The sequence below is a fragment of the Epinephelus fuscoguttatus genome, linkage group LG20 (genome assembly GCF_011397635.1).
Source record: "Epinephelus fuscoguttatus linkage group LG20, E.fuscoguttatus.final_Chr_v1".
In the NCBI taxonomy this organism is placed as follows: Eukaryota; Metazoa; Chordata; class Actinopteri; order Perciformes; family Serranidae; genus Epinephelus; species Epinephelus fuscoguttatus.
In genome coordinates this window covers 24,459,035-24,485,481 of record NC_064771.1, presented here as the reverse complement: position 1 = coordinate 24,485,481, position 26,447 = coordinate 24,459,035, and the positions used below count along the sequence as shown (strand labels likewise).

General features: G+C 42.4%; 1 protein-coding gene across 1 annotated transcript in view; it reads left to right on the top strand.

Moving 5' to 3' along the window:
- Positions 1-1,846: 1,846 nt before the first annotated feature.
- Positions 1,847-26,447, top strand: part of LOC125881243 (A disintegrin and metalloproteinase with thrombospondin motifs 14) — an 85,582-nt gene continuing 60,981 nt past the window's right edge. The window contains exons 1-4 of the mRNA XM_049564322.1: positions 1,847-3,030; positions 3,381-3,802; positions 21,084-21,240; positions 25,970-26,166. Coding sequence (XP_049420279.1) covers positions 2,952-3,030; positions 3,381-3,802; positions 21,084-21,240; positions 25,970-26,166 — 855 coding nt within the window. The 5' untranslated portion in view covers positions 1,847-2,951. The remainder of the gene's footprint in view (positions 3,031-3,380; positions 3,803-21,083; positions 21,241-25,969; positions 26,167-26,447) is intronic.

The following is a 26,447-nucleotide window of genomic DNA, read 5'->3' as shown; positions in this document are numbered from 1 at the left end:
TTACCTTGAGGTGCACTTTATGTGGCTCTAAATAGACAAGTGGCTGCACATTTTTTCATGTTTATCTTAAAAAAAATTGACAGTTTTTGGTTGCTGTAAATGTTCCTCCTGTTTGTATTGGCTCTGAAGAGATGGAAACAATTTCAGTGTGAAATTCTTTCTCTATGTTTACACACACAGTTTCCTCACTGGGCTGAGGTAGACAGTACAGTAAGTGACACAAATAGGGAAATTTGCATTTTAAAAAAGCCTCTTTTACACTGCCTGTTCAAGGCGGGAATGTTGCACTGTTATCCACCTCACCGTTCTTACCTGAATGCGGTGACAGTTATCTTGCCTTTAAGTCAGCAGCAGAGGTAGTAACAGCACCAAATCCACATGTGTGTAACAGGGACAGCTGATAAGATGGGACGATGTGATGTTTTGATGAGGTGTTTTGTGTGCGACCCAACACTAGGTGTTTCAAAAAGCAGCACGTAGCAGTCAGCAGCTAACTCAAAGGTCCACTAGCTCCTTAACATCCGAGCAGAGGACAAGATCAACCGCATAATGAGCAAGTTAAATGATTCTTGCTGCCATGTTATGCCATTGTCATTGTTTATAAAGTGCTGCCCAAAGCTTAAATTATATGTCACACTTAAGTGGCGATCTCAGCAGTTGAAAAATTAAGCCAACATGGAAGTGCCAAAAAGTGCAGTTCCTTAAATGGCCACTGGAGGCTGGCTCCAGAAGCCAGTCAATCCCCATAGACACCCCTTGTTAAAATGGCAGTAGAAATAAACATGTTTAAAGCCTGGCACAAAAAACTCTTTTGGTCTCTTTAGCTGATTTTAACCTTCATGACATCTGTTTACTTTTTATTAAGCCTTAAAGTTACGAATAATTAAGGACGGGTGGCTTTGAGTGATAGTGTCCTCGGCTTGTCAGTCAGATCCACCCCTTGCTCCTCTGCAACGGCACCCTCTCGCCCAAATATGGTAATTTCTGGCCCCAAAAAGATGGCAACAGCTGAAATACCGAACTTAAGGCTCCAAAATGGGAGTCCACAAACCAGTGGGTGACCACACTGTACAACAAACATGGACTTTCACATGAGAGAGCGGTGTTTGTGTCCCATAAGATTCTAAAGCCAAACCCTGTTCTTTTTTCCTAACTCGACCCTACCCCAATTTAACCACGTTAGTTGTTAAAGGAAAAATTACGTCAATTTGTGATGTTGTACCTACGTAGTCCATTAATATTGAAAGAGACTGTATGTAAACATTAGATTTCCTGTGAAAATGGAAGTATATTTTGAAAGAAGACAATGCATGTAACAGACAGAACTTCACACAGTGTCCCAGAACATCAACAACCAACGCACCCAGGGTACCTTTTATGTCATATGTGGATGTGGAAAGTCCATGACGAAATGTCAACATGTGACGAGGTCAGAGTGAGAATGTGTTGTCATTACGGCTCTATTGCTACTCATTTGTGTAAAAAGGGCTAATTATTGTAGCTTTGGAGGATTTATCTACGCCAAATGCTGCAGCCTTATATTAACTTCGAGTTGAGTTTCCTTGGTGGCACAGTGGTAAAGTGGTTAGCATTGTTGCCTCACAGCAAGGGGGTTCCTTTCTGTTTCGAACCCAGGTTAATTGGTGACTCTAAATTGCCCGTAGGTGTGAATGTGAGTGTGAATGGTTGTCTGTCTCTATATGTGAGAGTCTGGTGACCTTGCCAGGGTGTACCCTGGACACAGCTCGCACAGCGTCAGCTGGGATAGGCTCCGGCCCCCCGTGACCCCTAACAGGATAATGAAAAAACGTATGAATTAATGAATTTCCTTGAACAAAATCTACACAAGGGAACAATTGCAGCCACCAAAAACTGTTTTAATGCAAGTATGAACAAGTTAGCATTGTTTTAAGACAGGCTTGAAAAAAATGTGAAGGTATCCTTTAATCTTTGAACACCATCCAGGATGGCAACAGTGTCTCAGCCTATCATACATATATTTTTGTCATGGGTGCCTTTCCGTGATGTGCAAAAAGCCTGTAACCCAATTCTAGATAATAATCCGATAATAATCAAGTTGATTTCTCTCCCACTTTGTGCATTGGTAAGTTCTGACCTCTGCCATCCCTGATTTATCACTGACATGTTTGTGCACTGGTGTCAATTTGAGTTATTATTAGGACGCATCTGGGTGACATTCCACCCTGTGTAGAAGGAGAAATAGATTTTAAGGGTGAATATTAGCTGTGGAAGTGGACATGATGATATAACGTCTCCAGTTTCTGTCTTTTGAGCTGAGAAAAAAGTCGCTTGGCTAAATGTGTGGTTGTCTAGTGGAGAGAAGGCGCTCCCACTGTCGGCTGGTAGTGGCGTCAAGTTGAGCAGTTGAGAGTCCCGCAGCCGAACCATTGGTGCGTAATGGTGCACGACTGGCCGGCAGATGTTTCACCACCGGGACACTCTGTCTCCGCACACTTTATCTGAACTCTTCCGACTTTTTTTCTCAGCGTAGGCGTGCGTTAACTCGCTCCTGCCTTTTGCAAAAAAAAAAAAAAAAAAAAAAAAAAAGTTATCAGAGGAAGGAGAGGGACGAAGAAGGAGGAAAAAAAAACTGGGCTACCTCTTCAAACCGTCCCGGTTTCTACCGGGGAGTTGTCGTCATCAGCACCCCAGATATCCCCCCCTTAGCTCCCTAAATGGATGGGGCAGTCTTGGTCTATGCAGTTGAGCAGCACAGGCCGAAAGATTGGAAACAACTTGTGAGTATCCGTCAGTTCGGCGTCTAGAGGGGGAACGCTGAGAAATGCCCGGCTGCTTCGCTGGAGCTCAGCTCTGAGGACTTTTCTCCTGCAGTCGTGCATTTTTTCAGGAGGAAAGAACTCTGCTCAAAGTTTACAACAGAAAGGAAAAGTCAGCGCTGAAGTGGCAGCTCTCACACTAAAGCCCTCGCTATGGATTGTATGTATTTATTCATATGCTTTTCACTCAGTCAAGTCTTTTTGGATCATATTGTCGCTGCAGAAACGCATGGTGAGTTATTTCCCCTTTTGTTGCACTCTGTTTAGAAATACACTCTTGAGTCTAAATGTGGAGAAATAATGATAGAAAATGATGGCCTATTTAATTGATTGCTCCACATAATAGGTCTGACAGCCTGACACTGTGTTAAACTGCTGGATCCCTTTTTATATCCACAGGATCTGACTGATAATACTCCTGCTTTTCTGTGCTTTATGTAATAATATGTATGACATATGTTCTGACCTCTATGGTACAGCATGTCTTTTTAATCACCCATCTTTGCTTTATAGTCTTTTTCCATAAGAGCTTGCCATAGGTCTGTGAATGTGATTCTCACTTGACACTATCTGTCCCATCAGAAAAACTCTCTGGAAAGTTAAGTGAATATGGTCTTATCGTGCCATTCAGCACAGACTCCCGTGGCCGGTACATTTCTCACGTGGTCTCTGCTGGAAGTGGAGGTAAAGGTGGTGCTGCTGCTGATGCTGATGCCGCCTCAGCGTTTGGCAGCAGAAGAAGGGTGGCCCGCGGTGCCCCCGAGATGCCCCCGCTCACCCCTGCCTCGGCGCAGCACTTGTTTTTCAACGTCACTGTGTTTGGGAAGGAACTGCACCTCCGCCTGAGGGCCAACAGGCGGCTGGTGGCCCCGGGGGCTTTCGTGGAATGGCAGGAGGACTTTGTGGAAAAGGCCAAGGAGCGTATCCACGGGGACTGTGTTTTCACCGGAGATGTGAGCGACATGCCGGAGGCCTCTGTGGCTATCAGCAACTGTGACGGACTGGTAAGTCAATGCATACTTGACATATTAGTCTGGACAGAGAGATGTAGCTGAGAGACAAGATGCTTTCCCTTCTTTGGCAGAGTGTCAGGCAGAATGTGGAGTGTTGTGGGTTGGCTTGATCTTCAGAATGTTCCTGACAATGGCCACTTCACATATTTTATGACCTACGCTTGCATGTGCATCACATCCTTACATAAAACACACATCAAAGCATTCCATCTTAAATCTACTGCATCTTTAAGACATCAGACATTCACACCCTGTGTAGTCTTGAGATGTGGCTCCAAGTTTGTAGTTTGGTTCTTTGATGAGAGACTTCTCAGGCAGCATAATATCTATGCTGTCCATTTGTGTGCTCAGAATCTTCCAAACACTCATAGTTTTTGCCAGAATCCTTCCTGAATACACCAGCAGGCACATGTGGCAGTTTGAGCGTCTGGATCCTGCTCCTCAGTTGGTCAGGAGTTTCCAATGATTGGGCTGGAACAAAGTGGTTCTGACCAATTAAAAGAGGAGGAGGCAAGCTTTAAACAACTGGCAGGCTTGAAAGGTTGTGGATGAGAATAGAAACAGGAGCTGTGGGGTTGTGATATTGACCTTGTGTCAATTTTCAAATCTGAATCCTTTCATATTATCTTACTTTAACAAACTGTCTTTGGCTGGGTACAGAAAAACAGCGTGTGCATGGCATGTAGCCAGTAGAAGAGTTTAACTGTGCTATTTAAACCTACATCAATTGATTTTTTGCCCACTTGGGGGCAGCGCAACAAGCTGTCAATACAATGCTGGCATCACTTTATATGGTGTACATGCAGAGCAGTAGTAGCCGTCATTTGAAGTTGTGTTTCTGGCCACCTGACCTGTAGGTAAAGTTTATGTTTTACAGCATCTCTCCCAGATCCCAAATCACAAAGTGCTTTACATTAGTAGGAAAATAGACAGCACCAATTTAACAGCACAGGGCTGTTAAGAGAAAAACACAGCAGTAGCAAATAAATAAGGACGGAGATAAATAAGTAGGTAATTCGCTGCAGGGACGGGCTAACTAAAAGCCTGTCTGAATAAAAAACAGTTTAAGCTGTTTCAGAAAATGCAATAAAAAGGGAGAGCGTTCCAAAGATTGGGGGCAACATCTTAAAAAGCACAGTCACCCTGACTTTCAGTGTGTTTGAGGGACAGTCATTAACTTAACTTTAGCTTGCATCCAGTCATTAAATAAAAATGATCAACTGGTTAAAAATCATGTGGTTTAAAGGAGCAACATAACTGAATGTCATTGGCATAGAATTGAAAGGAGATGCTACTATAACAGCAAATGATCTGCCCAAGCAGTAGCATGTATAAAGTGAACAGCACTGGACCCAAAACAGAACTCTGTGGGACACCACAAGACAGAGGTACTGTACAGCTAATGATAATAATTTAAATCTTTTTATTTATTTAGGCTATTAATAGCATTAATGCACAGCACATCAACAGAGAGGCAGAGGGAGGGAAGGAACCAGAGACACTTTGTCCGTGTTACATACGTCTTGTATATAAAATGTCTGTGTTGTTGCTGCAGTTTTTAAACAGACGTGTTGCCTGCATCCAGGCGCTGTCTTCATGTCATCAAATAGACTGCAACTACCAAGAAGAACGGTGACACAATATGATCCACCTCACACACAAACTAGCATCGCAGTGCTGGACGGCACATGTGCTGTGGTGATTTCATTCATCTCGTAGACTGTGTTAGTGTAGCATGTGCAACCTACAGACCTATGTCACACTGCAGACAGATTAATCAGAGGAGTAGCTCTGTGTCTCTCTTAGTGTTGCTCGAGAACGTATGAGTGAGTAAGTAAGGCGGAGCTGTGCGGAGATATAAACCATGTTGTCTTAATTTATATGTTGTTTGAAAATATATTGATTTATCGTACATAGTCGTTATATCGCCCAGCCTTAATTTGACATAAACTGACCCACAAAACCGACAAACTTCTCTTGACAAGATATGATGCAACCAATCCAGGGCAGACCCGGAAATACCCCCTAACTGGTTTTGCCTTTTTAAAGGGATATTCCAACATTCACTTTCTTTTTAGCTCTGTTTTTGGTCACCACCAACTCTCTTTAGCTGCTAAATGCTCCATAGTGTTCAACAGCTGGTTGTTAAAGTTAGCGCTGTTTGATTGGAGCTTTTGTGCATGAAAATACCCTGCAGCTACATCTGACAATGCTGTTGATGAACACAGCAAGAAAGCTAAAACTGTAAAGTTGTGGGCTGTAAAACCAAAACAATTCGCTGGAAGATGCTAAAGCACTGAGCAGAAATGCAGAGTTGGGTGATAATTCTTTGTAGGCTCATACCATGAGCAACCCTTTCCACATTATACATAGTTATGTCATGCATTGTTTTTATTGCTTTTTAGAATTAACATTAATTATCACAACTGATCTCTAAGGAGTTTAGCAAATGTTTTGTTACACTGGAATAGGATCCAGCATGACCTAAGAAGCTCTTTATTTAGCCCAAGGTAAATTCAAAAAGATAAGCCACAACCCCAGCTGACTTCTTCCTCTAGAGCCTTGTGTGTCTTCCCTAGTACAACCACCTTACTTTTCATTTGTTGTTATCGTGGCCTTTAAAGCTGTGTCGTAGCTGTGATAGAGCAGAGCGAGTGGGAGGTGAGCCGAGCCGCTAATGGATGCTTGCAGTCGAGCAAATTAGTTTAAATTGGCAGGTTGACCTAAGTGAGGCTACTCCTCGGCTTTTCTGACCCAGCTGTCTGTATTGTTCAGACAGAAGAGAGTGTGAATGGTGGTGAAGATAACCCTCTGACCCAGGAGCATTTGAAACTTTACACAGGAGACAGAAACACACACTTTCAGTCATGAGTCCTTTTCTAAATGATCACCCTCTGACACCTCAAGTGGGAAAGTGCAGGTCTTAGATTGAAGTCTGTTGTTGGCAGCTAGAACTTTAACAAGCCCACAGTTTCATCTCTCTGCTCCTTCATGGGTGTTTCAGGACAGTTGAGCTTTGGATGTTGCATCAGCACAACACAAAGGTACAATGGACGCCTCTTTGACGTCATTGCTGCATTTTCTTGCTCTCATAATTTCTCTGTATTAACACAAAAAACTGTGCTGAAGCTAAGAAAACTGACTTAAATCGGTGTCACAGAGTTAGTCCTTCGCTCTTTGTGTAATAACAGAGAGTGGTGTGTGGACAATGCCACGCTGTGTTCCCAGATCACAAAGTAATTTCCTGGAAGGTGACTGTGGCTGCCCTTCAGTGAGTCAAGACAAAAAGCAATGCAGTGGCCTTATACTGTACTCTCCTGTAATGTGTATTCACTCAGGTCAATATAAAAGGTTTTTATACAATGTTTGTTATGTAGTCCTAACAACACAAAAGAAAGCAGCCTTTATCACAGTGCTCTTTGTTTTTTATCAAGGCCTAACACAGACAGCAACGATGGTTTAGAAGGTGTGAGCTATTGAGTAGAGACGCGAGGAGTTATTATCCATGTTCTACAGAAAGCAGAGCACCTTACTTGCGTTAGCTTCTGCTCCGCTAGCTTTTGTGCCAGCTTGTCTACAAACATGGCTCATGTCAACGTCTCAGAAGGAATTCATTCTTCTGCATTGAGTCGACGCTGTACCTACCTCGTGGCCTGGCGTGCACCTCCCCAGAAATGTAACCACACGTTGTGGCAACACAGACCTCCTGTCTATTTTTGTGAGGTGACACCATTTCCCTTAGTGGAAACAAAGCTTTCATTTACTTTTATTTCACAGATAAGAAATAATAAATTGTGAAGACAATAAAGCCTCTACAAAAATAGCATTTTAAGTCTTTTGTGTGATTTATCCTGGCTTCATATGAGCAGAGGAAATCTCCACTCGCTGCTAGGCTAATTTATTGTATTTATTTTGTATTTGTTTGGAAAACGGGTTTAGTGTAAGACAGTTGTTTTGTTGGTAAACCTTGTGAATTGTAATAGAGCTGAATTTTGTACTGTTACCTTTGTTAAATGTTGCTGTTGTCCCTGGATTTATATCAGTAAAGGAAAAGTCCCCTAGCCACTAGGCTAATGTAAAATTCCATAGGCTTGTGCTAACAACATTAGCATGGTGTATTTGTGGGGAAAATGTGTCCAGATAAAGACTTTGTGCTTTGTCTGTGAATGCTGCGAGTTACAGTGAAGCTGATTTGTGTACCATGTTTAATGTGTGTTTTGAATCAACTTAACCTCACGGCACTTCACAGAACCCCGCTGCTGACTAGTGTTTTGGAGGTGTAACTGCAGAAACACATACACACCACTGCACCAGTATAAATGCTCACAATGGCATAGGCGATGTGTGTAGGCTGTGGTGTAGGGTCTGCTGCACAAGTATGAACCCTGCATTAGTTGTAGATACAACTGAGAAATTCAATGAAATATGAAATATGCATGGCTTTATGAAAGCTAAGGACTGTCATTCAAGGTAGTGAAACCTAATATCTGCCCGTGTAGAAAGTGTTGCATTGTTTCGTAACTGTACTCTTCTCCAACATTTTGTTAACTTCCTGGATTTTCCCCACATGGAAATTCGGACCCATCAAGAGCAGCTTTCCCCACAAGGCATTTGATTTGGTCCGCTTGTAAATGCTGCCATGAGAACACGAACCAACTCTAGGCAATTATGCAACTTTGAAACAAAATTAGTCCCTGATTCAGACCAAGGAAAGACAACTATAGGTCTGAAAGCACCCTAAATGTTATTGTGTAAATTTAGTGTTTTAAAGAGTTAATTCAGATTCACCAAAGTCACACAACAACACAAACAATCAAACTGATTGAGGGAAGCGGTAGACCAGCAGCTCCTGTGTTCAGGGAGGTAAAATTGCTGTTTTTGACAATGGAGTCTGGCTTTGAGAAAGTTTAACATAGTGTAGGGTGAGTAACTGATACAAGTGATCATTTGGGGGTTAAACTGTCCCTTTAACGTTTGCCAGTATTGTGCTATATTAATTATTCAACCCATATGTTCCAAATCAGAAAGAAAGTGTATGCTTTTTTGGACAGTTTTCATTATGTTTTACCTTCAGGAGAAAACATTTTCCAGGTAATATTGATGTCATTGAGGTCAGTGTGTTACGCAGTTTGTGGGACATTGTGCCTCTCCAAATTTAAAAGCTCTCAGCATCACAAACAACACTGCATTCACCTCTGTAGTGGCGGCAGAAGTCTCAGACCACTCAAGCAGAACTGTCTGCATGGCCAGATACCGCTCAGTGCACGTGAGAGACATTGTTTTTTCTGCGTGTGTGATTTGAATGTCGGCGGGCTCTTAGGAATATCATCCATGCATTTCCTTGCATCAAAGCCAACATAAACATAGACCTGTCTGTGCACGCAGAAGGCATTTGAAGGTGAACAGACACTTCGCAGGCAAATTATTTAGTCTGAAGTGTCTGCTTGATGTGGAAGGACACGGAGGAGATGTCTGATGAAAGAAGCGAGTTTGGAAGGAATAAGAATCTGAATCATGCACTCAAGTCAACGCATGCGGGCCAAATCTTTTAGATACACTGTGCAGTGTGTCTTTATGTCCCCGCCAGCACGCCGGCTTCAAAAGTGTGTTTGATGTGTTCCCTTATAGAGAACACACACGTGCCGTATTGGAGGAGCAGATGTATATCACAGTTGCATGCGCATTCCTGGAAACAAAGTGCTCAGACTTGAAGAACACGCCAGCTGTCATCATGGCTCCTAAACTTTACATTTTTTTTGATTATTTGGTTACTTCACTACGGCTGAATTTCCATGATAAGCTTTACTATCAGTGCATCCTCTGCATTGAGGCCGATCGTGCTAATAGCGGGGCATGACATCACCAGCAACAGATTGCGTTAACTTGGTCTCCTGCCATGTGCCCGGAGGCGCAAGATTTATGGCATTCCAAGCTCATGACAGATAAGACACTCATACAGTGAAGCTGCAAATAAATCTGATGATATATTTGGTGTCAGAGTGCAACTAGATGGTCAGCTGAGGTTGCAAGGAGAATAAACGCTAAATGCACTTTCAGTTTCATTTTAAGACAGTTTATGTTTGATTGACCTGCATGTCAGCACTATCTTCCCCTCTCACTGTAACGCCTGCGAGATCGCAACAGCTGTGCGCTCCAGACGAGCCGGAGCTATTGTTGAGGAGCGATGAGTGATGGCTATGATTATACCAGTGCTGCTCATGTGTTGGGTATTAGCGCAGATGACGGGCTGATTGAATTACATGTGTGATGGAAACACGAGTGCTGGATAACCGCAGTCGGAAGAGCGCTATTTCTGTGTCCATCAGTTAAAAAGAGCGAGAGCCACCTAGCAACAGTCAGCAGGCTTACGTTTTTTTTTTTTGGGGGGGGGGGGGGGTGGGTGGGGCAGTTTTCCATCCATTGGAGATGGAAAATGCTTGCATAAATTGTTCTATTCATGCATGTTTTCAGGAATTCTGCACAGGCCTGGTCCCAGTCCAGTATTCCAGTATCCTCCGGTGTTCCAGTACTCTGCTGGCACCGAGGTAAAGGCACTAAATTAAGAGCTCCATCAGTGGAAGCCCAGCATCTCAGCCAATAATGTGATTTATTTCCTCTCAGTCCAATCCTTATTTGCAGCAGTTACAGTGTGTCTGTCTAAACATGTGTTACTGTGTGTGTGTGTGTGTGTGTGTGTGTGTGTGTGTGTGTGTGTGCTCATTCAAATACACACTGTGATACAGGACACACACACACATTTAAAACATTAACATTACAGTTTTGAAACTGAATGCACACAATATCAATTGAATATTGCATAATATATATCACTATGTACTACACATCCTACTACTTATGCTGCTACTACCACTGCTAAAAATGCAGCTTATTGTACTGCTACTAGTGCCAGTTCTCCTACTACTACTTCACTATACTCTACTTGTACTGCCGCCACCACTAAAACCACTTCTACTAATGCTAGTAATGCCTCTACTGCTACTATCATTCTTCTACTACTATCACGACCACTACACCTTCTTCTCCTGCTTGTACTTCTGCTACTTATACAACATACTATGTCTACTGTCACCACTAAAATTACTTCTTCTACTCCTACTATTGCTTGTACTCATACCGCTACTACTAGGCTTGTCACAATACCAGAATTTCAGTAGTCGATACCAATACCAGTGAATTTCCACGATTCTCGATACTCATTCGTAACCATGATAAAAATCAAAAAACAGAAATCAGGGCCCCCCCTTGACGGCGCCACTGAGTGAGTGAGTGAGTGATCGACAGTGACAATGTGTGTGTCGGCTTCGTCGAGTGTACCAAGTGCAGCACGATGCTGGTATATGACAGCAAAAAGACGGGGACCTCGACACTTAACGGCACATGACGAAGGCTTGCCATGGAAAGAAAGACGAGAGTCAGCCTTCAGTGTCCACGTTCGTATCCTTAAAAAAATCGGGTTTATACCACGCACTGGCTCACAATTACGGTTAGAGGGACAGGCCGGGCCAGGCTTGGACAGAACATGCACGGGCTCGAGTGGGGTCGGGCTGGATATTTTGGGCCCGATTTAAGGTCTAGCACTTGTAGAGGCCATTGTTTCTAGCAAAGACGATGGAGAACAGGTGTTCTTTTTCGGCGCTCGTCCTCAGCACAGACTGACGCATGTATACTGCCCCCGTCAGATCCGTCAGGAATTGACACAGCCCGCTGAGGGCAAAGTTGTTTTTCGGTACTTACGGTACCGGAAAAAAAAACAGGTACCGACGTATTTTTTGCGTGTTGGCATCGACTTGGTACTGAAGTATTGGTTCTCATGACAACACTACTACTAAAACCACTTCTCCTACTACTACTAGTGCTACCAATACCACCACCGCTACTACTACTTCTACCACTATCACTACTGATATTACTACTGCTGCTTCTCCTTCTGCTACTGATACAACATACTACTTGTCTACCACTTGTCACCACTAAAACTACTTCTTCTGCGACTACTATTGCTTGTGCTAATACAACCACTGCCACCGCTACTATTACTACAACTACTACTACCACTTCTTATTCTGCTCCGTATATTACTCACTACTTCTGCTGCCACCACTAAAACCATATCTTCTGCCATTACTAGTGCTAGTACTAATACCACTTCTATACTACTAATACTTCTACTACTACCACATCTATTTGCACTCCTTCTTCTACCTCTGCTGCTTATGCTACGTACTACTTCAGCTATGACTACTAAAACCATTTTTTCTACACTACTAATGCTACTAATACCACTACTTCTACTTCTACTACTGTCACAGCTACTACTGTCACCATTCTTCTGCTACTACTATTGCTCATACTAATACTTCTGCTACCACCACCACCACTACTACTACTACTACCACAACTACCACTGCTACTACTTCCTATCTGCTACTTACATTACTCACTTCTTCTACTGCAACCAACTACTATCAACTACTACTAATTCTTCTTTTTTTACTACTTCTGCTGCTACTGTTACCACAGTTAATATTTCTACCACTACTTCTTCTTTTTTACTACATGCTATATATTCTACTCCTCACAGTAATGATAAAAATGATGATAATAATATGAGCATTTATCCTTTTAACCTGGTGAGCTTTAAAAAAAAAACAAACACTGAGCTGCTCACAGCAGTCTCATAATCTTCAACCTCAATGAAGTGCTCCATTTAATGGCTAAATTATTATAATTTCTCTCCCCTTCGATGTCAGTCTCTTGCAGATGAGTGCCAGTGTTATTACACCTAATTTTCTCAGTATAATCCTCATGGTGATCACCAGCTATGCTCGCCCTTTGCAGCTCTGCATGGTGAGATGTGAAAGCTGATAAAAAGGACTCAAGTAGTAATCCCCGGCTCCCACAAGCTGTCTCATACAATTATTTCAGACCTGCGACTCTGCTGAGTCCAGCACCTCTCAGCCATGATTTACTCCCCCGGCTTATTGATCTTCCTGGTTTTTACTACAAAAGCTTTCATACAGCACCATCAACATGCCCGATGCTGCAGGTATCCTATGAATATTCTATAAAGGTCAGATAACTTCGGGATGATGTGACTAAAATTCACACACTAGACTGTGTGACCTCAGGAAAATGAATATGCATACCTTGATCTCAGAAGCTGACAGTGGATTACGTCTTTGCTCTCTCCCTCTCTGTGTCTCGCTTGTGGATCAACAAAGAGCGTGCCTGGAACCGAAATTACATGTTTCTAAACAATCTGCCACAAATTACAGGTTAAGCCCCTGGAATGACGGCTGGACTTTGATTTCCTTGCACGTTGCAGCTCAAGCATGGCCTGTGGCACTTGTTGCATTTCTATATTGTGTTTGTCGTCAATACACTGTGAGGGATATCTCCGTTAGATTGCAACAACTTTATGCCAGTGGTGTGTTGTGACGCTGTCCGTATATAGTGAGTGAGAGAGAGAAAGAGAAAGAACTTGGCCAGAGATCCTGTTTGTCTCCTTCACTTTATTTTCATGTTGGTATTTTTTACTCAAGTCTCTGTGAACATTGCTCCTACTGTCCAGTCACCAAAGACGGAGCGGGCGGACAGGGTTGTTTGTGTAAAAAGTCTGACATGCAGTCAATGAGGAAAGGAGATGAAAACGTGCAGATGAAAGTCTCTGAAAGGTTGTGTTGTTTTTTTTCTATACCGTAGATATGCAATAGTACACAGTATGATAACCGCCACTTTTCATACCATTAAACCGGCATACCGCTGACACTCGGCAGGAGTGAAAATTATCATCCTTAACATCTGTTGTGTTGTGTCAGAATGATGAAGACAGTTGAAGAACAATTAGATACAAAATAGATGTTAGCTCTAGAGGATGATGTTTTTCCACTACAATGTTATCTCTGGTTGGGTTCACATGTAAATCAAAACCTGTACCAGTGCCGGTACCTCAAATTCAGTACCAGTACCCAACGATACCTTTTCTTGGTACTTTACTCTTTCTGTAATAATAAGAATTACATTTTTGAACACGCTGCATGCAGCAAGCGATTCTGCTCCTCTGCTCTTTTCTAACCACATATAAAGCTACAGGATTTCCCACACATTCATTTTGTTGTGTTGGCGCGCCACAGTTAAAACATCTGCTGCTACATTTTGATTTTTTGAGCTGGACCATTCATTATGTGCACTGTTGGAAAATTAATAGCGTTTGGTTGATTATTGCTCCACACTCTCGAAGCACAGAGTGTACTCTTGGCACAGATGGAGCAGCAGAACGTCAGGTGTAGTGAAAATAAAACTTTCACAGTTGCTCCTCTCATTCATGGATCTGATCTGATCAGCTCTTATCAGCTCTCGTCAGATCTGATCAGATCGACCGATCCGTTATTCTTCCTGCGACTCAAAACTCCACAAACTGCTGCTGAGGGAAAAAAACAGAAGAGTTCTGCCTGCTCTTCGTTCACAGATCCGGAAAAATCTCAGAATTTAGAGAGGCGACATAAACTGATACACAAGGACACAACAACAACAAAAAAGTAAAGTAGGCTCCCTGAAACGATCTGCTCTGCAGTGATAGTTTTGTCTTGCTGGGAAGCCGACAGAGTTCCATGGGCGGATTTGCGGTACTTTCCGAACCCAGCAATCTCACCCGGGTGCACTCCTAGGTCCTGAAATTTATCTAATGTTTCAACATGAATCTGTACTTGGTCATGCTGACCTAATTCGGTCGGTACTCTTAAAAGTACCAAGTTTGTTACCAAACCCTAACATTATCCCAAACCATGTCCAGATTTTAGGTATTCCATTATCTCAAATATCTTGAAAAACAGTGCATATTGCTGCCTTAAATGACAAAAAACTTCCCCAAAGGAGCATGCACCCAGACCTCCCCGAGGCTCCACCACTGCCACCTGCTATAATGCAGATGAGAGAAGATGTGTTCAGTCACTGTAAAGCAACGAGCTAAAGAAGCACCAATGAGTGTCCTACAATTCCCAGGTCTCGCCTCTCAGGCTAAATACAGGTTTTTAGGGCACTGTGCAGCCTGAAATGAGTATCTGCAGGCACTACTCTTGAATCTGGTGCTCCAAACTGGGTTTTTTTGTGTTTAAAAAAAGATGCCAGAACTTGAGTCAAAAATAACAATTATAATACAGATGTTAATATAGCATTTTTAGTTTTTGTTATATTACAATTATTGTGGGAACCACAATAAGTACTTTATTGGTAATTTGTTATTTGCTCAATTGATTCTTTTTTTTTTTTTTTACACCACTCTTTCCCCTTTCACTTCTGAAACTAACGCTACAGCCTTATTTATGCACAGCATTTTCTTTTACCAGCCCTCGCCTCATTTGTTCCTTGCCTTTGTTTGCATGCTGCACTGAACAGGTGAGACACTCCAACTGTTAGTTTGCAGAGCAGAAAGAAACTCTGAAATTACATACAGTAAATACCCACCTTCAAAATTGCTCTTACAGATATGTGGAATTTAGTGCAGTGGTGAGCTTAAGGGTTAGCTATACTTGTCATTTTTTGTGCAGTGTCAGTGACGCCGTTGGATCCCTCACTGCCTCAGCTCTAGAGTGTTTTTCAGTGTCCTCCACTGAGCCCTGCAGATCTCATAATAATTCTAGGTGTATGAACATTCACATCACATAGAGCGACCTGATGACCTCCACATCACTTAACCTCTGCTGACCTCTAGGGTGTGATTTCCTCTGGGGATGACCCAGTCAGCAGAAAAAATGTTGCTTCAGTAGCTGCTGAAGAAAATACCGACTGGTCGCTACAAAACACCTACTTTCAGAGCCTAACAAAAAACAAACAAACAGATGGACAAATACAGACAGATCACTGTAAAACACTCAAGTTTGGAGCTTAAAAAGCTGCTAGAAAAACACTCATGGCTTGCTACAAAACACCCATGTTAGGAGCCAAAAAAATGATAGAAAAACACTGATGGGTCGCTACTAAACATCCATGTTAGGAGCCGAAAAAGCAGATGGAAATTCATTGATGGGTCACTATAAAACACAGAAGTTTGAAGCTTAAAAAGCCACTTGAAAAACAGACCGGTTGCTATAAAACACCCACGTTTGGAGTCTAAAAAATCATAGAAAAACACAGGTTTCTACAAAACATCCACATCTGGAGCCTAAAAAGTCTATAAAAACACAGTGAAAGGTCACTACAAAACATCAAAGCTTTGAGTAACCACTGGAAAAACATTGACTGGTTGCTACAAAACACCCACGCTTGGAGTCTAAGAAAAAAAGTAAAAATGGAAAAATACACGTGAATCGCTATGAAAACCTATAGAGTGGGTTGTTCCACTGCAGCGAAACTAGACAGTCATTGGATAAATGCTCGGTTTTGTCCTCCCCATCGGACGCTCAGCATCTCTGGGGGTCTATGGGGCAGTGGGCTGGCCTCGGCTGGCCTGGACGCTGGGCTTCTGCATGATGATTGGATGATCTGTCTGAGGCTGAATCCCTTTTTGATTGACAGCAAAATGAGCGAATCAGCGATCTTGAAATATAACCCACCAGAGCATTTTTCAAGTTTCATTCCGTTGTCCCAAGTTGATCTGGAGACTTTTCCAATCCTCTTAGTGACTTTTTCTTTGTTAAAAACGACTAGCGACAAATCTAGCATCTTGTTTTGGTGTTATTGGAGACTGTACTCGTGTTTGGAGACTCTGACTTCTGTCGCTCTGCAGTTACTGTCCCCAACGAGCAGCGGGTGCTGCTGTGAGCCCCTCCACCATCCCAAAGCACTCACAAGCGGTCACACTAGCCTCGCGCAGCAGCCCCAGAGGGTAGAATTTACGTATAAATAATCGGACACATTTTATGATGTAGGCCGAAAATGAGCTTCCCCTCCTTGAAAGACCAGCAGCCGCCACTGGATGTAACATATACAGTATGTGTTGAATGCAAAACCACACAATGCCAGCATATTCTTTTGGCAACTGGACTGCTGGGCTCATCCTTACTGTTCTATCTGGCAAAGACAAATTAAAATGTTAAAGAACCGATGATGGTGGTGCATCAAAAAACAGTGGATTGCCAAAGTTAATACAAGTCATCCTGAGGGGAACAAAAATGTCTGAACCAAAATTCATGCCAATCCATCCAATAGTTGTTGAGATAGAAACTGATTGAGTTTGTTAAGGCTATATGTAGCCTGATGGGAATATCTGCAAACTACTCAATGCCATAATTTATGCCTTGACATATAGCTGATAATGTAGATGTAATATTCACCCCAAAAATGCCATTATTAATTGATCAATGAATTGTTTAGCCTACAAAACACCATAAAACAGTGGAGCCCAAGGTGATATCGTCACAATGCTTCTCTTGCCAGACCAACAGTCCAGAACTCAAGGGTACTGAATTTAAAGAGATAAAAAAAAATGGCGAAAAGCAGCAAACTCTCAAATTTGAGAGGCTGGAATCATTTTCAGGTATTTATTAATTAAACTAAATGTCATAGCTTTGTGTCCATTTACCACCTCTGACAGCAAACCTCCACCCCTCCCTGGCCCTGACTCCACCATACAGTGTACACATGTTTACATTTGGTTCCTCTGTAGGCCCTTCCAGATGCTGCTGCTCTCCCCCACCTCACAGACCTAACTTCTCTTTCCACCCACTCCTGAAATAAGAGACCACAGAGGAAGTATCCGAGCATGTCTTACTTGGCATTTCCTGGTCAGGGGCTGGACAGATTCTTACACTCCTCTTTGCCCTTACTGTCAAGTGCCCACGCTTAAGTTCACACTATTTGTGTTGTTAGTCCTGAGTGACAGCATGCTGAGGATTCGGAGTTGTTGTTCTTTTAAGGCACAACGCTGTCTTTATGGCACTATATTTAGATTTCTTTTTGCAGCTGTAAATACACACATTCTTGCCAAAGTCTTGTTGGTGTGCCTTCTTCATGAGTATAATGATAGGCTGGATGGATTTCTTTTTTTTCTTAGTCAGGAGTTGAATTATGAGAAATAAACTGCACTGTGCAGCGTATTCAGAAAGCATGGTTTGTGTTAATAAGCTTAATAGAAGCAACATGGCAGCACAAAGAAGAAATGTGTGATTTGTGTGGTTCATTAGTCGAGGATGTCACATTGTTTACATGTTGTCGAGGTCACATTAGGTTGTGTTTTCTTGCTTAACTGACAGCTACTCAAAAGCAGTTAATTACTGTCTCTGTCCACCATTGATGACCCATTTATTTGTTTTTCATCGTTTTCTTGAAGTGCGTTTTGTCTTGATTGGACACAGCTCATGGTAGAGTGTGACAGGAAACATGAGGGAGCAATGTTCTCTGGACGGATTCGAATAAATTTTGTTGCAGTGTCACAACATTTGTCCACCAGACTGTTGACCTGTCTGAGGCGTATCTCAACTCTCACAACGCAACAAAGGATAAATGGTGATACATAATGGATGAAGTTAAAAGCTTGGTACAGTTGCTGAAATTGAATGCACATACTGGCTGGCAGGAAACAGTGAGTCGAGCTAAATGTCAGACAAGAACATCTCTTTGCATACTCACAGCTTGTTGGCAGGTGTGATTTTCCATCAGCTCAGCACACAGAGCAGAGAGATGTGTTGTATCCAAGTCTTCTGGGGCTGAAAAATGAAGCCAACGTGGAAGTGCCAAAAACTGCAGTTCGTCAAATGACCACTTGAGGCTGGCTCCAAAACAGTGAATCCCCACAGACCCCCATGTTTAAATGCCCAACTTTATAGCCGAAATGTTTACAACCTTGTACAAAAATAGGTTTTGTTAATTCGAGCATTTATGACAACTGTGCGGGGGTGATTTTTTTAATTTCATTAAGGCTTAAAGTTATGCATATTCAAGGGTGTGGCTGCTTCAGTGATATATTTTAGGCGGGGCAACACAATGGTTTGAGTTGAAGGTGTGAGAAAGAATAGTATCAGTAACATTGTTAACACTGTGCTACATTACAGAGAAATACAAAACCGTACTAATGAACCTTCATTAATATAGGCCTATATTTTATCTACAAGTGCACGTCACACACTGAGCGAGCCGCCTGTTAATGACGCTGTGGGCTAATGGGCATGTAGCTACTTCCATGTTTCAGATGATACGTCATGTTTGTAGTCGACCAATGAAGATGAGTTTACATATCACCTTGGGTTCGTCCTTCACCTTCTCAAAATGATCCCACACTTTGGATTTCCTGCCCGACATGTTGTTAACTAGCCTGTGGAATAACCGCTGGAAGGTACCAGCCCTGGAAATTGGGGGCAGTCTTTAACCGCCTGGAAAATGCGAGGTCAGGCTCAGGCGTTGGGCCGTGTAGGCCGATTGTCCCTTGGGACAGATGTAAAGCTCTGGGTAGCCCTGCACTAACGGACTGAATATTAGACTGAAAGATATCTGTCAGCTGTGATTGGTTTGTAACGTGACTCCTGTCTGACTGCTGAGCGTGGCCACTTCCTGTGTCTGTCCTTTCAAATTAAATTCCCACATGGTCCTGTCATATAGGTTTTGATTTATTTTGACAAGGCGCAGCTCCTGATTGAGTTTCATATTTTTTGTTGTTTGTTCTGCGACTAAGCGACCAATGAAATCTTGCTGACTAATCACCTTTCTGATCGACTAACGTTTGGTCGACCATTAGGGGGCAGCCCTAATATTGCCCTCTTCCTGTATTTTCTTGTTTTCTTCTTATTTTCCGTGTTTGGGATGGTTATGGGCACCGCCACAGCGCTCAGGTGAGGGGCTTTATAAAAAGGTAGCAAGTCTAGTGACCTGACCGCAAACAGCAGGAGACACAGCAGGCGAAACACCAAACAAGTTAATCTGGGGTTGTCTTTTACTTTTATTTTCACTGGCAAGTGTGTTTACAAACAGTAACTGACAATCCTGCATAGTATACCTTTAAAGTAAGAGCATCAATTATCCGCCACATCACCTTTTTCCTGGTAGGTGGCAATGAACGCTTGCTACACAATAAATGCTTCCCAGCAGGTTTACCAGCCAATAACCTGATGAGGTAATGGACAATTATGTACATTGCAGCAACAAATTTTGTAATCAACAAATTGGTTTTGCAAACCAAAAATAGCAGTGAGATAACGGCAAAAATATGTGCATCGTGATTCAGAAACATAATGGCCCTGACATAATATAATGTGTCCACTTAAGTTAATAACTTGATTACTTGTGTAATTGGTCAGTTCTAGGAATGCCTAAAGAAGGACTGTAAACAACACATCAGGCTTGCACTCACAGCTCTTACATTGAGAACATGCCTGTACTGTATCTGTACCTGTACTGTAATCCTCACATGCTTTTATCATGATTGTTGCAGTGAATCAGAGCTGAATGTTGGCTCCCATATGCAGTCCATATAAATATTTACCTTCAGTCACATTAGGTATACAACAAAGAGGCCTGAAGCAGAGGATGTTTACTTTATGGAAATCAGTGTGTGCAAATGTTTGTGCTCTTTTATGTGTAACGCCAGTGCCAATCATCACTTCAGCTCAGATTCTTAAAAGGCGGATGCAGGAAAATGCTGACCAGATTTCACAGTGTGTTTTCCTTTTACTGAATGCATCCTGCGGAGACATCTTTCTGGTTCTTTGTCATCCACCTGGAGATAAAGTTCCTCTATGCCTCTGTCACTAGTGGCCAGTTTTCACTGGCGTTCGACGATCAGTCAGGGAGATATCCACACATGAAGAGACAGGCATGAGATTTTTCTCCCCCTCCCCATAACTCAGTACTGCTAAAAGAAATGTTTAGACTTTAATAAAGATGCCATGGGCACAAACTTATTGCGCACTTCATAATATCCCCTTGGCTGTATGTTTACCTTTGATTGGAAGCAGCAAGATCCCGGCTGCTCTCTGTGGATAGCTGAAAAGGATTTTGGAAAGTGTTAGAAAATGCTGCGGGAGGTGGAGCACAGCTCTAAGAGAGCTCTGAATTCACAACAGAACAAAGCAAAGAGAAACACAAGACTGAATAGAGACATAGCTGCTCATCATCTTGTTCAGCAAGATGGTGACACTTAATAAATCTCATCGAAAGCCTTATTGGTGAGGGCCCCCAGATTGTGTCTACCTGCGTCATTCCCCATATCCAGCCCTTCTCCGAGTCTTCCAATTGATCAGGCAGTCTGTAATTACTGTCTCCAGTGGAATTACTATCCTTTGAAGGAGGCGGGACGCACTAATTTCAAGCCCTCTTTTTCCAGGCAGGTCTGATCCGGACTGATAATGGGGAGTTTTTCATCGAGCCCCTCGAGAAGGGCCAACAGGACGTGGAAGTGAAGGGGCGGGTCCACGTGGTCTACCGCAGGTCGGCCATCAAGAGGGAGACGGGCCAGCGGAGGGAGGACCTCCACAATGAAGGTAGGCGAGGAGAGGGAGTCTGACGTCAGTGGAAACAAAAAGCACTGTGTGTGTGTGTGTGTGTGTGTGTGTGTGTGTGTGTGTGTGTGAGAGAGAGAGAGAATATGTGGGCGTGCACATGTGAGTGAGTGCATTTGTGTAAGGGCACCGGAGGTTTATAATGGCAAGGACTATTTGTTCAGTAGCACATTATAGAATAGAACAAAGCACCATCATTTCAAGTGGTTCAGCTGCATTTAAAGCAGCAGTGGTATTATGTACTCAAGTCACAGCTGTGTCATTTTTGTAACTTCAGTGTATCTTTCCAGCAGTTTCAGGAAGCCATTGTGTGAACACCAGAGCTGAAAAAGAAACTCAAACTGTTTTGTGATACTTTCTGGATTTCTACTAACCTTTTTCTAAGCCTCCTAACCGGTGATAGCTGTGGCCAGAGGCATTATGTTTTCAGGCTGTCTGTCCATCGCTCTCATTCTTGTGACTTAATATCTCAAGAACGCCTTCAGGGAATTTCCTCAATTTGGCACAAAGGTCCACTTGGACTTAGCATGAACTGATTAGAATTTTGTGGTCGAAGGTCAAGGTAACTGTGACCTTGTCTGTGTCATTCTCATGATCATGATATCTTGAGAATGTCTCGAGGGAATTTACTCAAATTTGGCACAAACATCCACTCAGACTCACCAATGAACTGATTGGAATTTGATGGTCGTAGGTCAAAGGGCAAGGTCTGTGTGACTTTGTGTCTGTCTCATTTTCAGGCCTTGAGGGAATTTTTCCAATTTTTTTTTTTACAAAGATTTGTTTTTTCCATTCGTGCACTTGAAAATATTATTATAAAAGGAATTTTTCCAAAATTAGCACATACATCCCCTTGGAATTTTAGAATTCATATGCTACTAATGACAACATTTTACACAAATGTCCAATAGGATAAAATGATAACATGGTCCAAAAGCTTAAAGGTCAGCTTCACTGTGACATCATGATGTTCTGCAAAAACTATTTTTCTGGTCACTAATCAAGATCATAACAGGAACAAAACAGGAGACACCTTGAAGCTTTTATTTAAAGCTGTGCCACAGTATTTTTTTTGTGTTGAAATCAAATCAAAACAGCCCACAACATTACTGTTTTGGTTTACTCTCATCAGTCTTCTGTCAGCTTCAGATAAATGCACTTAATGCCGGCTAATTAGCTACTTAGCTATATGAATGGAAACACACTGGTCATGACAATGTCAGGGCACCCCTCTATAAGGTGGTGAATGATGTGACAACACCCAACAACCTTCAGGGGATGTTTTTTTCTGGTGGCTCACTGATGGAAGTGGAGCAGTGTGGATCATACGTTGTAAATGTAATAATAATATTACTGGAAATCCTGTTGGTATGGCCTTATATCACTTTGTTACTGCTAAAAAGTCATATATCACTGTAATGCGTTACCCCCAACACTGGTAATAATTACCAATGATTTGTCAGTAGCCCTTTTTTCAACAACATTGTAACACAGACAATAATGAAAGCACACTTTAGCCTGCCGATTGCTTCACCGACGGAACTGAAAAAATGGAAACCGGTGTTGGAAACAAACGCACAAAAATCTAAAGCTGTACTTAAATCATAAATGTAAGTACACATTATTGCAGGTGGGGAGCTAATACTTCACCAACACTTCACCCTGCAACTTTTAAACTCCTGTCACTGCTCTGTGTTTATTAGACTGAACAGATGCAGTGCTCCTTAACCAGCTGGTGGAGTGAGGAATTCTGGGCTCCAGTGATAGAACTGGGGATGGGGAGGATGGGGGAGCTGGTGAAGGGGGGAGATTGACCTTTCCTTGGCAGTATAATGACCCAGATCCACCATGAATTCCTTTTCTATCCCTTCCTTGCAACAACAATAGCTTGAGCATCTGGAAGGAGACTCTCACAATACTCACTGATTTCCCAGCATCATTTCATTCCACTCCACAACCTTTTAGCTCAATTTGCATCAAGCCACATTCACATTTACTAAGCCTCCTTTTTTGCCATTGTGAAATGCATTATGTTCACTTTTATCTACATGCTAGGTTCTTCTATGAAAGGATACACCTGGGTGTTACCTTTTCCATTACTGTTTCTGCACTGATGAAAAAACCCTGCTTTAACAAGTTAGTCGCAGAGAGAAGCATTAGTGTTCAGTATTTGTGGCCTTTTTGAAACCAGTCCTGTCTGCTGTAAAAGCTTTTTTACCCTTCCTTATGGGTTTTTGAGATGTTTACTCACAGTTGTGTCTCGTCCCGCAGGGAGAACCTGTGTCCCAGGCGAGGCTTAAAACAGGTGACGGGGCTTTTAGCACACCAGCAGACAGACTCTTGTGTAACCCTACCACAGCCACAGCAATCAGAATTTTACTTAATCTCAAATATTATTTTTCACCCTGCCACTCTCATGTAATGTTTAGCCATATTATGCTAAAAAATATGTGGTATTAATTACAATTACAGCTTTGCAATTATTTTGTTTTCCTGCTTATTAGAAATAGTCCAGTTTTTGTCAGTTGTTGAGCACATTTATTTTAATTTTCTCTGCTGTCACTGGTGCAAACAAGTTGTCATCTGTTTTCTATTTATTTGTTTATCTGCAGCTTTAGTAATTCAGAATAAATAGCTTCTCTGGAGAGTTGCCCAGAGCCAGTTGTCTGAATGGTTTTTGCAGAGCACTGTGTTCATTCTTATTTTTCTGCATTGTACTTCTTAAACTACCTCATCCAATTGATTTTCTGGTATGCATGAGATAATGTATCATGTCTCAATTTGTATCTGGCAGGCTTAAATGACTACCGTCTTTTAAAAAAGCTTATTGTAATTCATGGCTTAGAGCAAAATGCCAAGCTCACATTCTGCAATTGCATTTCAGTCAGGAACAATTTAGTCAAAAAAACCTTTATTTCCATTAGCAGTAATATATGTAGTGTGTGGCTCTGTTCTGGGGCCTCTCTGCCTTTCCTAGGCCTACACAGAAAACCTCTTCCACGTGTCTATGTGGAAAGCCTAAGGCGGAGAGAGCACACCTCTCTGCCCTTCCACGTGCCTGCATGGAAAGTCAAAGGCTGAGAGAGCACACCTCTCTGCCCTTCCACGTGCCTGCATGGAAAGTCAAAGGCTGAGAGAGCACAACTCTCTGCCCTTCAACATGCAAACGAGGAAAGTCTGAGGCAGAGAGCGCAAACCCCCCTGCTCTTCCATGCGCCTACATGGAAAGCCTAAGGAACCCTGCACATACTTTTGTGCCTTTTGCGAGCCAGCTTTCAAGAGTTATGCTGCATCTGAGGTTGTTAAACAACCTTAACAAGTACTGTATGATAGCCTATTTATCTGAAATCCTGAGAGCAGAGTTGATCTTCCTCTAGGAGCTGTTTATAAGTGTGCAGGCCTATCGTCCGTGGGACAGATGAAAAGCTCTGGGTAGCCTGCACCAAAATGATCAACTTCTTCATATTTATCACAGACTTACCAGAAGAAAGTAAAGATATCTGTCAGCTGTGATTGGTTGTTCCAGGTCACATGACAGGCAGTGTCCTCTGTTGCATTCCAAAAGTTGAACTTGGTTTATCTCGGGATGCAGCTGTTGCATGTGTACTGCCTCTATGGCAGGAAGAGCAGCAGCAAAGACCCCCATGAACAGAACAGAGCAACATCAATGACAAACAGAAATGACACCAATAAGTCAGACACAGCATGAAAAGGAGGAGCTGGGGTGGAGGTGGGTTGCAAAGCAGCTTGCAGAGGAAGCAGCAACAGTAGGCAGGCCAGAGCAGTTTAAATAGGGTGCCCTGAAGGAGATTCACCAATTGGTTGCATAGAAAGGAATCAGCTGCTCCATCAGTTGACTGGGCTATTTGAGATCAGCTGATGTAGCTGGGATATGAGCTGAGCTTGACATTGTGTCCTGCCTGAACTCATGCTAGTTTAAGTTATTACTTTCATCAAGGAAATTATTTATCAGTTTATGTATCTGCTTGCTCATACAGATACCAAGACATTTGAAACTTGGAATTACGTCTATGAAAAAACTGCTGCTAAACACAAATCTATTTATAGCTTTTATGATGTTTTTTTTTCACGTGATAGAACTTCAGTTTTCAGCCTATTGAATGTGTTCAAAGTGCATGGATCACTGCATCTTACTTATTTTTTTTTTCCGCGTGACTCATCTCCAGAGATCAGGGCCATCTCACAGTTTCTGCTGCAGCCTGAATCTGTAACATTCTCACAAATTGCGTCTTTCAGTAAGCGTTTAACTCTGCCAAGCACAGCCGTAGATAGACTGCATATTGTGCATGAATATCACACGTACACAAAACAGCTGAAGTGCTTTATGACATGGATTAATGTTGTTTGGAATTGGTGTGACTCAGCTGGGATTCATGCAATGAATGCACACACTAGTTAGGTTAAATGTGGGGCTGAGAGGAAATACACTTCTCACTCCGCAGGCCAACGATTTATGAGTCTAAGGGGAGTATTTTGACTAGAGATCAAGTGGCTTAGAAAATGTAGAGTCTGCAGGCCTGTCGATAATCCCAAAGGATTCCTCCTGCGCATCCTGAGACAGAAGTTTGTTTCACGTCGGGTCTGACACAAACATAAATCACTCCACGAAAGCCGAAATAAGAGAAGAAATATCACACGTGTCAGATTCCCACAGTCATTGACTTATTTATGTGCTGTTCATATTTTTCAGTGGCAGACTTCGGGATCGCAGACCTCCCTGCGGCTCTGGATCTCGTGGAACATAAACTGTCAGAGTCTGAGCGCAAGAGGAGGCACGCGAAGAAGGATGACTACAACATTGAGGTGTTGCTGGCTGTGGACGACTCAGTGGTGCGCTTCCATGGCAAGGAGCATGTGCAGAATTATGTTCTCACACTCATGAACATAGTAAGTCTTTTCTGGTGTTTGAATCAAATCTAATCAAATTCTCACCACCCAACATGAAATATCTTGACCTGCAACTAACCATAATTTTCCTTTTCGAGCAATGGGCTGTCAAACTTACTGATTTAATGAACAATTGGTTGTCCTAAAGTTGTGTTTTAAATGTCAGTAAATTGTACAAAATACCCACCACCGTTTGAAAAAGCCAAAGGTGACATCTTGAATCTAGTGGCGCTGCCTATTTGGTGATTACCACTACCAGCACTGTCTTGACCCAACAGCAT